This window comes from Polyodon spathula, chromosome 10, assembly GCF_017654505.1.
Source record: "Polyodon spathula isolate WHYD16114869_AA chromosome 10, ASM1765450v1, whole genome shotgun sequence".
Lineage (NCBI taxonomy): Eukaryota > Metazoa > Chordata > Actinopteri > Acipenseriformes > Polyodontidae > Polyodon > Polyodon spathula.
Window position 1 is genome coordinate 17970637 of NC_054543.1, and position 17009 is coordinate 17987645.

At 36.7% G+C, this 17009-nt stretch overlaps 1 protein-coding gene across 1 annotated transcript; it reads right to left on the bottom strand.

The window, feature by feature from the left end:
• Positions 1-1359: 1359 nt before the first annotated feature.
• LOC121322175 (neuropeptide Y receptor type 4-2-like) lies at positions 1360-13498 on the bottom strand. The gene is made up of 2 exons (XM_041261756.1): positions 13372-13498; positions 1360-2627 (listed from the first exon to the last, which is right to left on the bottom strand). The coding sequence occupies exon 2, from the start codon at positions 2509-2511 to the stop codon at positions 1366-1368; it is 1146 nt and encodes a 381-aa protein (XP_041117690.1). The 5' UTR covers positions 2512-2627; positions 13372-13498; the 3' UTR covers positions 1360-1365.
• Positions 13499-17009: the final 3511 nt, after the last annotated feature.

A 17009-nucleotide genomic window follows, 5' to 3' on the forward strand; every position in this document is an offset into this window, starting at 1 on the left:
CATTGCTCATACTCCCACAACACTGTAAGCTTGATGGAAGCATTTGGTTTCCTCTACACTTTCATTTCTTGTGTTACACACAATATAGCCTCATCTTATTTTCTATTGACATTATTACCTGTAACACAGGAAGTAAACTACAGTGTGGTGCTTCTGAGTCAAAATCTGCAATACAACAGTACCGACTATAAACCAATCAGGAAAGTGTTGCCCTTTAGGTACACCGTTAAGTGAAAGCGGTCCAAATTTTCCACTGAAATGAAATGTGAATTGTTTATTTTGGAACTTGGCACTATAATACCTCTGTAATTCTACTTGTTCCATTTTACTCTTAATCAAATATTTATGTCCATGCTGCATGTCCTTTAAACTAGACTATAAACAAATGGTCAATTTCACCAGCCTAATAAGGAAAAGTGAAAAAAACTTACCCACTGTTAGCCACAGAAATTCAAAAACAAGACCAATAGCAAGCCCTTTAATCTAACTGGAATTCCAATATAAGAATGTGAGTAAATGCTGTTACAACAAACACATTCACAAGAATTAAAAACCTAGACCAATATACTATTTCCAGGCTGTGAATACCTGATATAAGGTAAACACACTTGAAGAACATACACAGTTACATTTGTACATGCTGCATTCCTGCATTGTAAAAGTGATTTTTCAATTGAGGCAATGTTCAATTAATACATGATGTAAATGATTCTTCACAAAAGGAGCATAAACAGTCTAACCCAAAATCTGTAGTAGTTCCAAAAGTCATTTGAATTGCCTCTTTATATTTCCCTTAATATTGAATGGTATCTGCAACGCTTCTAAGTGGTCTTGCTGCTGTTGCTTCAAAATTGAGTAATTATCAATTTTCTTTAAATATCTGCCTTTACATGGTTTTGAGCTTGTCTGGAGAATCTGAAGTTCCAGTACTCAACAGCCTTAACATTTCCTTCAGATCATGGGACACTGTGGCCTTTTCAACTCTGCCAGTTAATGACAGATTTAGAGAGCCATAGAACCAACATCCACACCATACAATAGTAAAATAAATGTAAAAAGGCTGCTCCTAAATAAGATAGTTGACTAGTATCTAAAGTGCACAATGCCTACAGTCTAACAAATCCACTGTACAATGCAGCTTGCATACAAATAATTAATTTACAGAAAATGAAGGAACAAAGAAGGATTTTGGAGACAAACTCTCAATTCATATCATTTTAAGTGCTCTAAAATATGCACTAATTTACTGCTTACAGTATATTCATCAACCTTACAGAAATATGCAGTTACATATTTTCTTTATTAATATATATATTCAGAGTTTGGTACTTATACACGGTTTCCACTAGCAGCACTGTCCTCTTGCTATACTGAGTTATTCCCACAGCTCAAGTGGAGGGAAGTCTTTGATATCTCTGTGTGCATGGTGGAAAGAGGAAAGTGTTCATAATCCTCTTCCAGGGTGTTGCGCTTACAGTGCACAAAAACAGACTTGACCTCTTTTTTGAAGTTGTTATTCAAGAAGCCGTAAATGATAGGGTTGAGACAGGTTGACGCCATGGCCACTAGGTGGCACAATGAGAAAATGAGGTTGTGATGGCAGTACATCACCGCCTCATAATTCCAGTCCGCGACAGTGTTGAAGATGTTGAGTGGTAGCCAACAGACAGAAAACACGGTGACCAGGGACACAAGCATGACGTTGATCCTCTTACTGTGGGTCATCTGTCGGTTCTCCTCACACATCCGGTCAAGCATGTCCTTCCTCTTGTGCAGGCGGAAGTAGATCCTCAGATAGCACACCAGGATGAAGAGCAGAGGGGCACAATACTGGAAGATCAGCAGCCAGGTGGTGTAGATGAGCTTGTGTTGGTGGGAGGGCCAGTTCTCAGTGCAGGCAGCCTTGTCTGCTAGGGAGGCCATGAAGAAAGATAGCTTCTTGTAGGGTTCATCTGTCAAAATGTGAAACACCAAGAAGGGAAGTGAGGTGAAGCAGGCTAGCATCCAAATCACCACCACTGCCAAGTATGCCTGTGGAACAGTGGGTTTCCAACCAGCAGGGTTGAGAATAAGCTGGTGTCTCTCCAAGGCAATGAGGACAAGAGAAAGAATAGACACCGTCACCGACATGCACTGGATAAATGGCATCATCTTGCACAGGACCTCCCCAAAGATCCAGTAATCCATTAGAGTGTATACCACAGTAAAAGGTAAACAGAACGCGCACACCATAATGTCTGAGAAGGAAAGGTTGGCGATTAATATGTTAGTGACATTGGCCTTCTCTTTCTGCTTGGCTATTACACAGATTAAGCAAATGTTGCCCACCAGCCCAACAACCATGAGAATACAATAGGAGGCCACCAAGAAGAACGTGAGGCTAGTGGAGTTCTTGCAAGGGTCTTCCAAGAATGGAGGAAGCATATGGTGGGTGCTGTTGATGGAGAAAGACTGATTCCTGAAGAAAACGATTGGTGTCTCATCCATGTCAGGCAATCTGGTACAATTCATGGTGTCTTCCTTAGCAGGGAAAGAGGAGGCAGGAATAATTTAGAAAACACAAAATTGCCTTGTCATTCCCAGTTATAAGCATTGTGGGGACATGAAAGCCATTGGAAGGAAATTATCTGTAGAGAATAAAGAAAACAAAGTCAGATAGAAAATAGAACCTTGGCCTGTCTTGGTCTAAGGAAGGAAGGGGATTGGGGGGGGGGGGGGGGGGGGGGGGGGGGGGGGGGGGGGTTTAGATCAAAGTAAATAGTGCTATAAAGGAGTCTCTGAGCCCAGCAACAAAAGCAATGTGCAAACCACTACTGGCCATGAAATCAAACTAATCCACATGAAACTAAACCATTTTTTTGTAACTTGTCACTTTTAAATACTTTTAGTCACTTGTAAATAATGTCTGTAGCAACTCAGTACTGTGGCGCCATATAGGACTGAACCTTTTGGGAAAACATTGGCACTGAAGAATTCTGTACAGGTATTCCATCATTGTTAAAAACATTTTAGGTTAAATTTGCTTACAGCATGTTAAGTGAAGACTTAATTTAAAAATATATTTGTTTAAATCTAGCTCTATTGGGTTAAACCCAATAAACCGTATATGTGAACATTGTACATTTTAAATTTTACAGATTCATTGACAGCAGCGTGATCAAAAAGAACCAGGGGCTTTTTCAAGTCACACTGGAATAAGCTACCCTGTTCAATTTATTTACTCTGATTCTCAAATTACCACTTAATAATTAGACTGTTTTGACAGCAAACACAGACAGACTCTGCAAAGATTACAGTCTGAAAAGCAAATAAATCAAGCTTGTTACTGTATGTTATCAACTTGCGCATTCAACCACAAATGTGCTGAATTTCCTTGAATTTTCCTTGACACATATCCACACCTCCTTTGTTATTTTCTTTTTCTCAGGTCATTCTGCATTTCTACAAGTCAGTAACAGCATTCTTTAAAGAAAAAAGAAATCTGATGACTTGTGGTGGGGTGCACAACCCCTATGCATATTTTATGTTTATATGTATGTATGTAGTGGTGCACGGAGTGTGGGTTATGTAGCACAGGTGATGTAAAATGTATATTTGTGTTTAGGCACAGGGAAATACACAACCATTTCACATGCATATTAAAATGGGGGCACAAGGAGTGCACAATTAGTTCACGAGCAGACTGTGCCTGCTCAAATTTAATGATTTAACAAGCAATTGAGCCAGACACAGCTGCATAAAAAAAGCACACATCTTTCACTCGAGGCTGGGTGTTCGGTGAGGAGAGAACGAGAGTCAGGAGGTACAGAAAGAATCACAATTGCTATTCATGCTGACTTTAAATCAGCATGTTGCTTGTTTTTTATTTGTATCACCGTGTTTCTTTAGTGTCTGTTTGTTTTGGCCAACATGTTGTTTATTTTGGTGTGTCTGTTTTGTTTTGTTTACATTAAAAAAAAAAAAAAACTGGCACAACAGCGCATTCATCACACAACTGTGTCTCTTCCGGGGCTGACATCACCACACAAGCTAATTTGTTTGTTCACTTGGCTTACATTTTTCAGTCTTGGGCTTTTCATGCTCAACAACTCTTAAGATTCTGATCAATATTTGAATACCGCTTCTTGTTTCATTTCATTTTATTAAAAAATACTGCTGATACTCGCATTTTCCAAGCACAACAGGGACAGCTTTGTTCTGTGTTTTTTTTTTTTCTTCATTTAATTAATACCTAACAACTTTTCTTAAAGGTAATTACTCTGAAAATATGATTTTTGTCACTGATGCACTATTACCATTGGCTTTATTCACAAAGCTTTAACTCATGAATTGTTTAAAGAATGTTTTTTTTTTGATGAATGAAATAACACTTTCTATTTAGGAAACAGTTTTGTACTGTTGTAAATTAATCACCAATAGTTGAGAACAGTTTCTTGACTATCAAACCTATTTTTTATTAATAGGAAATAGACTTTGAGAAAACTTTCTTTAAATAAATCCTAAAACTTTGTGAATCGAGCACTATATTATAGTAGATAGGCCTACTGGTCCCTCTTTATAAAACACAGATTTTTTAAGATTTAAACATTTACTCAATGTTAAATAGTTGTTTCAAAAATAGAATAAACTAATAGGCTTTCTAAACAAATAAAAAGTGAACAAAGTAATCAAAATGGGGGGTGGGGGCTGCGGGCTGCGGGGGTGGTCCCTGAAAAAAACACTCCTTAACAGCCCTTAAAATTGTATTAAAAGGTCCCATTACTAAACATTTTACATTCATGTAAAAGCTGGCTGAAGGTTATCTGTCATGTTTTGTTTTGTATATATGTACTGTACATTCATTTCATATTTTTTAACTAAACAGGACAAAGTAAGCATTGTTGTTTTAATAATATTCCTCAACAGCTCTGTTCGCTTGAAGAATTCCATCCTCAATGCAAACAAACAAAAACATTCAAAGTGGATGTCACTGGGTTTATAATATTGCACATTAAAAAGTTCAAAGGTACATAGCCTACTTAGCACAGGGACATTCAAAATCAATTGAAGATTGAGTGGTTATAGCAACATTTTTGCTTTGTTCTCATTAAATTAGTGGTAACACTTTAGTTTAGGTGTCCATTATAAGTGATTAGAAACGCTAGCAAAAAAAGCAAAGGCAAAAGTGTATAATAACTGAATTGCAAAAACAAAGCAGCCCCATACAACTGGTGAGACAGAGATATAAAGACAGACTATATCCATTTAACTGATTATAAACAACATCAACAAAAAAACTGTGGAAAGATTCTAATCATATTCTGTAATTGTTAATAATATAATTAATAACATGCTTATCGACTGTTTATAATCACTTACAACGGATACCTAAAGTCAAAGTGGGACAAATCATTGTGTGTGCTGGTGGCCATTTGGCCACTAGCTTTCAAAGCCTGGTGGCCAAGTGAACTTTTATAGTGGCCAACATTTTCAAACAGGGACAATATAAGGAGACATGTACTGTATATTTTGAATGCACTTTGCTTTAGCATGCTTTGTTTTCATGTAATGGGTGTTTTCTTTAAATTGTGGGAGAACTATATACAATCGATGTGCCAGAGAACTAACTCCATAAAATTCCAGGAAACTGTATTCTGTGCACAAAATGCTAGGGGACTCTTTACATTAAACGCTAGGGAAACATAACATAAAGGGCCTCATTTACTAAGTACTGTTACTACAGTGTTAGAAGAAAGTGTTTCAATACACCACATTTGTTTTCTGAAACACCGGTATGGAGGATTCTGGATCTGTCTTTGGTGTTACTAATAGCTTTGTTTTGAAACACTATTTTAGTGTGTCGCTACACTCATTCAAACTGCAGAAACAACGTTTTGAGTAAATTAAAGGTTATTAAGGGTTGATCTTGAAAAAATATTCAGGATGTCTTTAGACCATATACCCGTTTATTTTTGGTAAACTATGATATCCATGTTGAATCATTTTTAAGTTATGTATATGTAAAGCAATACTCACACTACCCAGTTCTGAGTCCCGAGTTTTTAAGGTACTTAAGTTGCATTATTTTAGGGCTAACTTATGGAAGCCACACTGTTTTTTAATTAATTAATTACAATTAATTTTAATTTTGAAATGCAAGTGTTTTTATAGTTTTATATTGGTTATGTTACACTTGTTTAATGTTTTAAAACACAAAGTTCCGCCAGACTTATCCTTATTAGGTTGATATAATCAATAACATTTGCAGATTAAAAAGAATTTAGAAATAGAGGCTACTGAAGATCGTTCATGGTATAACCTACTTTTTTCACGGCAGGAGGATAATTCACAAGCCCCGACAGGGTGAGTGTTTTATATAAGGACATACTCCTAAGGGGAATAAACCACAAGTATATATTTAAAATAAATAGCAATAAAATGTGTACATTTTTTATATTACTTTTTAAATTAATTGAAATAATTCAAGGATTATTTTACCTGGCGGATCTTCACATTCATTGTCATCAAACTGTGTTTCGACGTGGATTAATTTCGAACCCTGTTATGGCCTCTTCGCAATCGTCTTTAGATAGAGCCTTCAGCTCAGTGTGTCCGTTTTAATCTTCTCTGCTGCTTCCTATCATTGCCGGCTTTAATGAAGGGACTACAGGCTGTTTGGAGAAGCTGGGTTAGGGTAATTAATGTGTAATTAGTTCAAGCTACATGCCCAATAGTGGTTTTCCCCCATAGCTATTCATGCTTAATACATGCTTAATAGTGTAGCCAAAACTTATTCGAAAACAACTACATAGGGTTTCTGTTTAATTTCAGTGAAAAATATGTACTGCATATACATATACTTTTATACCCCTGTCCACAAGGAAATGAGAGTAAATAGGACCGGGACAGAAGTGCCCACAGTATTCATGTTTTGCGTATGCTAAATGCTTCATAAATGAGGCTCTAAATACCAGTGAACTCTTTACATTAAATGCCAGGGAACTACATACATGAAATGCCAGGGAGCTATTACCTGTGTGCATAAAAAAAGTTAAGTATGTACATGAAATGTCAGGAAATATAACTATATTAATCAAATGCCAGGGAACATAACTATATAAAAATTCCATGGAAGTGAACACATTTCTTCAGTTACTGTAATAGACAAGTTGGCTAAAATATGAACACTCTGATTGCTCCTCCTCATCTTCTGTTACATTCTCATTTTCATGGAGTTGGCCACATGCAGATTTTCCAAATGCAAATGCAAATAGATTTGATTGTTGCTCTAGTTTCTCTGACATTTTATTTAGGCTAAGAGATATTTTGAGATGTTATTATTTTTTTATCTCAAGACATCTAAGCTGATCAAATGAGCTAGTCAGAGAAATTCAATGGCCTGCAGCGCTGCAGCAATCCTGCACATTTCTTTTTTTTTTTTTAAATCTGTGTAGTTATTTTAAACTCCGTCTGTCTCAACACTGCTTTCATCCCTTGTTGCTGGGGTGAGGGGAATCTACTTGCTTTTAAACTTTTTTAGTTTCTTAATTTTCTTTAGGTTGGCAATGGCAGTCTCTTCCGAACTGCAGGCAACACAGAATGAATTTGGAATGATAATTTCCACTGTTCTACCTTAACTTGACTGGCTGGTGTGTGTTACTATGGAAACAAGAAAAGGGGTTTGGTTCCACAAAAGGATTGGCTCTGCAAGATCAACGGGGCTGTGCAGATTCTGACAGTGAAGCAGAAGCCTTATTACAGAACCAAAGCTCTGTTGTATATACTGTAAATGATTGGTTGCCAACGTGGCGACTTTATTGTAAAATCTACTTGCCATATTAAAAATCGCATTTGGCGACCGGATGACCTGATTTTAACCACCCTGACTAAAGTTTTGCCAAATGAACAAGGCATGCCTTATAATTCCAGCACAGTGGGAAATAGGCCATTGATCTGCACAACTAATTTGGGGTTTATCCTCACATGCTGATCTAGCTGACGTTGAGTCCCATAACGAGTGAAATAAATCGTGGTGGGCAAGCTCCCTCCTGGAATAGTGAACCCCTGCCACTGTAATATCACTCTTGAGGGCAACCTCCATGACTGAACCGTCCTTCTCCCCATCAGAATATGAAATTTGATACACATCCATAACAAATTACTTTGGTCTTTAGTGCTGTCAAGCCAGCATCTTTTGTGAGTAGAAGCGTTTTTTAAATGTTCTAGTGCATGAATTCGGCATGAGTTATTGCATTTGTTCAATTATACCACCCATCGCACATGCCTGAGATTTGCATCCTGCAGCATACAACATTATACATACATTATTTTTAGTTCCTCTTCTTCTATATCTCCCCCTTCTTCTGAAAAAACAAAACAGTAAATCCCTTATAAAGGTTTACAATAGTAAGATTTTTGGAATATGAACAATGAACAACTTACTAATGTTAGAACATGTTGTTACTTTTGTTAATGTTAACCTATTTACAGTATAACCCTTTATTACTGTTGTCTTCAATAATTTCTGTAGATATTCCTAAATGAATTGGAACCCAGTTCATATGGTAACTCAAAGAAGAGTTTTCACGTGTGGAGGGGGGTTCTCCCTAACATAGCACTGTTAACAAATAGTAAAAACACAAGGGTTAGTAAGCTACGTAAGGTTAATAAACTCAAAAAAGCTCCAATTCAAATACAGCATTACCCATTTTCCACTTATAATTACAGCTTGGTGTTTTCCCCATAGACAACTACCACAATCATTACATTGTTAAAAACAAAACAATATTTAAATATGCAACAACAGCAACAACAACAGATATATGGCATAATTATAATGGCACATTGTTATGCCTAAAGCAGCCTTTTATTAATTCTAGCATAATACATATTTGATCAACTTCTGAATAGATAAATACAAAATTGCTAATTGCTATAAGGAGCTTATTTGTAAACGTGCTGTGTTTTTGTTAAGTGGGTAGATGTACTAAAGGACCGGACGAAATCAAACCCTGATCGCTCTTGTGAAAGAGTGTTTATGCAATAATATCGCTAGTTTCCATATCATCATGGTTTCTTTATCACGAAACCAAAACTAGCCATTTCCAATAAGCGAATTGGGTGGAGAGAAGTTTCGCAGAGTAGGAGGGACCGGCAAAATCCCCAACCAGTATTTGTTACATTTTGAAGGCACAGAAACAAGGTGATAACATAATCTATATTATTATTAGTAGTAATAGTAGTCATAGTAGTAGTATTAATTACACACTTCTATAATTATATTTAGGCACACAACTTTATTGTAGCTTTCATGGAAATGACAGAAAAATGCATCTTTCCCTCCCTTAAAGTAGTGGCATATAACAATTTACATACAGTAAAATACTGGTGTTTGTGCCACTGCTGTAAAATAATTTTTTTATTTGTATACGCTTTATCTACATTTATGACAATGTTAAAATATCTTCTTTCCTATTCTTAAAGATGCAGAGAGTGCTTTTTATTTCAAAGTCCAGCATCTACTGACTGATGATTTCTCTCTTATATATAAAAATTCAGTTATATTGGGCAGAAGCATGCAAGGCAGAAATGGGAGGAATCTAGCAACATGGTCTGGTCTGTCAGTTTCATTGAAATGTAATGAGGTGAAAAATGATGCAGCTAAATGACAAATTGGATGCTCTGCTCTGGTCTGGAATATAGTGTATGCCTGGCATTTCCTTGCATAGCACAGTGTGCTATACTGCCAAGAGCCACCATTAAGAAAACTAAAATTAATATGTAATATGTAATAACAGTCATAAAGCCAAAAAACAAGACAAATAGATTTGAGATGTAAGGTATGGACTGTAATCCAAATGATAGTCATTAGTAACCAGGCAATAACTGCCGATGGGTTTACTAATTATATATATATATATATATATATATATATATATATATATATATATATATATATATATATATATATATATATATACAACCTTGTACTTGGCTTGATTCACGCGTCCTTCACAAAGACAAATCTGCCCGATTCCAGCCTTGCTGAAGCACCCCCATATGAGTCAAATTTTCAGCTTTGCCCAACACCTGGTCATCTAATGGTTAGACAGAGACCTGGAGAGGCCTACAAGCCACAGTGTCTCGCACCCACTGTGAAATGTGGTGGAGGATCGGTGATGATCTGGGGGTGCTTCAGCAAGGCTGGAATCGGGCAGATTTGGCATGAATCAAGCCAAGTACAAGGTTGTCCTGGAAGAAAACTTGCTTCCTTCTGCTCTGACAATGTTCCCCAACTCTGAGGATTGGTTTTTCCAGCAGGACAATGCTCCATGCCACACAGCCAGGTCAATCAAGGTGTGGCTAGAGGACCACCAGATCAAGACCCTGTCATGGCCAGCCCAATCTCCAGACCTGAACCCCATTGAAAACCTCTGGAATGTGATCAAGAGGAAGATGGATGGTCACAAGCCATCAGACAAAGCCGAGCTGCTTGAATTTTTGCGCCAGGAGTGGCATAAAGTCACCCAACATCAATGTGAAAGACTGGTGGAGAGCATGCCAAGACGCATGAAAGCTGTACTTGAAAATCAGGGTTATTCCACCAAATATTGATTTCTGAACTCTTCCTAAGTTAAAACATTAGTATTGTGTTGTTTAAAAATGAATATGAACTTATTTTCTTTGCATTATTCGAGGTCTGACAACACTGCATCTTTTTTGTTATTTTGACCAGTTGTCATTTTCTGCAAATAAATGCTCTAAATGACAATATTTTTATTTGGAATTTGGGAGAAATGTTGTCAGTAGTTTATAGAATAAAACAAAAATGTTCATTTTACCCAAACACATACCTATAAATAGTAAAACCAGAGAAACTGATAATTTTGCAGTGGTCTCTTAATTTTATATATATATATATATATATATATATATATATATATATATATATATATATATACATATCGATGAAGGCTATATATATTTGCATCCTGAGCCATTCGGAAAAAAAAGGCATAATACCACAGTAGAGATATCAAAATGGCATATTCGTCTAGAACAGAGTCTCCAACCCTGGACCTAGAGAGCTACTGTGGCTGCTGGTTTTTGTTTCAACCAATCTCTCAGTTACTTAATTGAACCAATTATTGGCTCAATTAGTCAATAATTAGTCAAGATTACCAGGTGTTCCAGATCTTTAGCCACTGATGATGTAAAGACACCTATAAAACCTGCTGGGTAGGGGCTCTCCAGGACCAGGGCTGGAGACCCCTGGTCTAGAAGATTATACTTGACCTTTGACCCATATTTTACTCCTGTGCACCCCGAGCACTTTCAAACACAAAATGTCTTGTTTTCAATCCCTGAACACCACCAACAATTCGTGGCTTTTAGCCACTTTTAACAAATCTGTCTCTGAAGATTTACATTGATCCTCCACCAAAGGGAGCACCAAACAAGCAAGAGAGACAAATAATCTTCGACTCTGACAGCTACTAAGAAAAAAAAGCATACCCCATTGAAAGACCTTTTTCCTTTAAAATAAGTTACTTTTTGCAGTTCATTATCTGCTCAATTTAATTCACCATTCCTGAATTATCAAAAAGAAAATTATATTTAAGGTTCTTTAATATTGACTTAATTTACGTTATTATTATTCATTAAATTAAACGTGAACTTAACATCCGTTTATTGTCTTTTTTAATTACAGATACTAATATCTATGTATTATAAAAAATAATAGATGGGCTTCAGTGAGTTACAGGAAAATAATTCCATCTATCATTTATGTAACGTCACAGAAACCCGAGATGGAATTATTTTCTTGTAACTCACTGAAGCCTATCTATTTTTTTAGTAAATTACTTTACATTGGCAATTCTCCCTAAGTTATATATAACACTGACTAACAAACAATCAGTTGAAAATAAAAAAGTAAATTCATAATAGTTTAAACCAAAGTGTGTTTTTTCTCGCTGAAGCCTGGGAAGAACTCATTTGACAATGAATAAAACAGACAGATGTTTCTCGAAAGTAAAATAAAAAACGATGGAGGCAAGATGCCTAGTTAAAGCTGCAGGCTCATAATGTGTGTGTTTTTTTTTGTTTTTGTGATTTCATGAAAGCTGAAGGATGCTGGCTACAGTCTGAAACCTTGAAAGCGTTAATTACACCTCTGTCCTAATTCAAACAGTTGTGCTGGATTCAAAAACTGATGTGTTGGACTAATGTGCACTGAACATACTTTCATGCAGGCTCCACCTTCCCCAATCATGTTCACAATAAATCTAAAATATAATTAATTAGTGGATTTTTTCTACGTTTTAGTTAAGCATTTTGTGCGCGCTACACTAGTAGACTTTCTTAACAGTCAAGATTGTTTACATTTCCAAAATGTGTTTTTAGATGTACCAGGAATGTGAAGGGTGTAAATGACACATTTAAAGGCACTACATATATTATTTGAATATGCTTTTTCACAAGACATTACTATAAAGCTAATACTGTACTGTCAATTTGGGTTCACAGTATAAGTTGACAACTTCAGACATATTTAAACTGTACTACACTTTTAATACTTAAAGGAAAAGTTGATTTTGGTTTGTTGCACTGAAAATATATCACGTCTTTCCACACATATGCAAATATTTTACCTTACTTCGTTCAAGCAACAGAGCGCCAACAGAAAGTCTATATATATTGACAACATCTTTTGAGAAATGACAGATGTTTTGATTGAAACAGGCAAGAGAGATTTCTGTTTTTGCGATTCTTTGGTTACAGCCATTCTTGTGTCACTCAAGTACAGCAGCAAAACAGGAGGCAAAAGGCATTAGATCTATGTCCCCTGGGTATGTCAGCTTATTGAGTCATAGCTTTATTTAGACCCAAATAAAAAAAAAAAATGTAGTCATATTCTGTTCCAATACACTATTACATTCTTAGTAAAGACATTTTACCAGTGTATATGGCTATTTGTATACACACCTTGTATTCTTATATTTCTAACTGCAGCTTAACTGCATTTTTTGTGTACAGGTATCTAAGTGTATATATACTGTGTTAGATCTTATTATACAATATATAGTCATGCAGAAGAAGGAAGTCAATTCTTTATTTTAGTATTACTATTGCAGTATTACGACAAATTTCACTATTGAGTGTTTGATGGAATATAAAGGCAGACAGATGTATTACATTTATATGCACACTAAACAATACCTGTACAGTAAATACAAATTTTGTGCATGAATATACACACACACACACACACACACACACACACAGAGGAACGTAAATGCATACTGCTTAATGGCATTTAAAGGTATATGGGCACATACTTAAATAACACATTCTGTCTATGCCTTATAAGTTAAGTAGTAACACACTTACGTTATCTTGTAGGTCATGTAACCTCATCACAAACAAGAGGAAATGGTTCTTTAATTTGCTGAAGTTCTGTTCAAGTTATTTTGTAGCTGTAAATCTGATGTAGTGCAGTTACAAGAAGATTTCTCTGAAAAAGCAGGAGAGGACTGTTTTCTGGGCTGGCTGTTGAAGCCAGGGACCCTGAAGTGTAATCATATTTCTGTGAACAGATGGATTTTTTTGTTTGCAGCAGGCGCACACCACTAGTGCCCTCTACTGGCTGCACAATGAACAGTTTAATATAATGTTCACTGATTTTGGCATCTGTATCAGTGCTGTTGCTTGTCACAAAATGTTGCACATGTGGATGGGCTCATAACTCATGTGCAACTAGAGCTGTGTATATAGATCTGGTGACATCTGGGGGTTGTTTACAACAGCAAACAAAATCAGGAAGAAAAAGAAAGAGCCTGCCTCAAGCAAAGCTCCAAACTGGAGGTTTTCTTCCACTTCAGGAACACCCAGGTTTCACATGCACCCCTATCATGCCCTTTGTTAAGTCACTGAAATCCTTCTGCTTTCCCATCATTTCTGTACACAGCTCATGAAACCTCAAATGACTACATACAATTTCTTTGGCCTGTCAGTTTTAATTCAGCTCAGACTGATCACTAAGTTATTGAAAGACATATCATGGGTTCCTTTTATCCACACGTGCTTTGTTGTTAACTATCAAAACAGTAAATAAAAGTTGCCTTTAAAACAGGCACCTTCAAGTGATGTGTTTTTGCCACAAATGAGGATGCAGGTCAGAGCTGCATAACTAGTCATTCTGTCATGGAGGAGCACAAGCAGGATATACAGTATGTCTATTAAAGGTAGAATGTAAAGGTGTTAAACATGAATTATTCTCTTACCTATATGTCATTCACAAAGACAGGTGAAGGAACTGCATTTATTTAGACTAGAACAAAGAAGAAATAAGAGGGACTCTTTAAAATCTGTGATTGTAGGTAACTAAATATTTCCATAAAATATACCTGTTGTGCACTTTCATTCATTATACAGGTCTCCGTTTTTTTTTTTTTTTACAGAAATATACATGCTATAGGAAACATGTATTTTTATTTAAAACATCATATGGTACAGTAAGCTGCTCTTCCTATTGGCTGACATGTTCAGCGAGTAACATGCTTTTACCCAGAAGACACTGTAAAGGTTGAAATTAAGTGCAACTGATGTCCTGAAAAAAGGCATAGAGACCTAAAATAGTACCAGAGACCAGAAACCAGGGCCAGAGGACAATGTTGGAAATTAAGTGGAGATACTTAGGACAGAAGGTAGGATAATCTTCATGCAGAGAATGGTGAGGGTATAGAATGGGTTACCTAGTCAAGTTGATGCTGAATGATTGGCGTCTTTCAGAAAATCTATCAGCTAATAGCAAACCAGACAAGCATTGATGGTTCAAGTTGCCAGGACCAATGCAATGCTCGCTGGAATCTTCTGACTTATTCGGCACACCACACAGCAGACTGTTTTACCAGGTAAGCCACTCAGGAAATGTAACAGCGCAGCAGGGTTGCCCAATTTCTCCTGGGTTTACAACCCAAAGTCACTTAAAAAATAGCCCAAAAATAGCCCATTTATTTGTTTAACACACAGGTCTATGCATGAAAAAAAAACAATCAAAAGCTTTCATAAGAAAAGACACCTAGTATAAATTTGATAAAAACTACAAGCCCCAGAACAGCTCACATCATTGTCAACAAATTCGTATGGAAGCTCTGAAAGGACAAATCAACATTCATACCAGACCAGCAACCGAATTACAGCGTGATCCCTTTATTGAAATACTAATGCTGGCACTCTATCCGAAACAATATTGCAAACACGAAAACAGTTTCAGTTTTTTAAGTTGTACCACCAATCTAATTACATTATCAACCTGCGACTCCTTAATATTTCCCGCTGCTGTGTTTTTAAAGTAGTCCAATTCTGCAGGAAAACCGCAGACCTGGAAACACTGCAGTGCAGATACACTGAAGGTGTAAGGTTTGTTAAAGTCTTGGATTCAGTGTTTTATTACCATTTAAACGTTTTGCTCATTCTTGTGGTAGTTCAACACCTTTCTGGGAAGACTTCTTCAGAAGGTCTGATGAACCAAGCAGCAGCTGGAAGTTTGGAGCTTTGCTTGAGGCAGGCTTTTTATTTTTCTTCCTCATTTTGTTTGCTGTTGTTAACAGCCACAAGATGTCACCAGATCTATCAAACCCTATTGATCAATGTATCAACACAGAAGTAATCTCAAAGTACAGCCTGCCTACAGTGGAAATAACAAATGGATATGCTTCACTAGAGCAAGAAATAAGAAGTGAAACAAGAAGTATGTCACTTTCTACTTCATTACAAGTGTTAACAGCTAGTGGCAGTTTTCAAGAAGTATTGGATCATGGTTATGGCATTAAGGCTACCATGTCACGGAGCTTATGGAAAGTGTCCAGTGTCTGTGTAACCACATTGGGGAATACATAACCTTTCCAGCACAGCAGGAGGAAGTTGATGAATGAACACCTATTGTTTTCGTTCTTTAACGTGCAGAAGGGCATTTTCAGTGTTGCAGTTTTATAAGCATCTAATTGGTGTTTACTGACAAGCAGGTCACCTGGAATTATTCTTGTTATCAGATATCCCCTACACCTATGGCCGTTGAAACATGTGTTAAGTCCTTCCAACAGAGCTGTGGAGCGTTACAATGTAGCTCACAAACAAGGAAAGAAGAAAAGTAGAAAAAAAAGAGTGGGGAACTTAATTGTGTTATGCTAATTACTACTGTTGAAAAGCATTGCATAAACTCAGTAGCACCAACCAATTATTTACACTGATAGCTGATGATGAAGTGTTCCTCTTGCCATTTATACTGTTGCTGCCTCTTCATAGACACGCTACTTTCTGAGTTTATATAAGCTAATTACAGTACTCACGACTAAGTAATTTTGAATTGCCCCATGGAATTCTTCAGAGCAGACGCATATTTCTCAAAACCGTACAGTGTAACGAGCCATGGACAGGCCTTTTGACAGATATCTACACCAGCTGAGCCTGACAGCCTAGTCCCCTGGCGACACATAGCTACAGCTGTGCTGCCCATACGATTGACTGTAATGCTATCCGCCTGACATGTTACCATATTGTTAGTGGTTTATATATGCTCCTTAGATTTATTTGTTCAATTGTACATGATTGTACAAAAATGACACAGATTTTCTGAAAAGGTATAAAATGTATTTTAATGATATACTGTAAAATGAACCCAGAAAGAGTAGGTATGTTTCTTTTTTATATGCAGCTATGGTAGATGAATGGAGCAACAATGATCTATTGGCTTACCATTGTCATGCTAGTTTTGATGATTTTAAAGCATGCAGGGTCTACAGTGGTCTGTATTATAAACAGTTTGTTTTACAGACCCCTATACAAACCCTCCAGGTTCACTCTAATCTGACTTTTTGAGTTTCTGACCGATCTGAATGAGGGTTTTCCTAACTATAGAATCGATTCTGTGGGCATGCATTCCTTGGATGGATTTTTCTTGTTAATCACTTTGTAGGTGCAAGCCTCCAAGTTCACCACTATCTCACAGTGCTCAGGAAGCACCACAT

Bases quoted from the DNA above. Each gene is read 5' to 3' on its own strand.
- LOC121322175 (XM_041261756.1), bottom strand. From the start codon at position 2,511: ATGAATTGTACCAGATTGCCTGACATGGATGAGACACCAATCGTTTTC.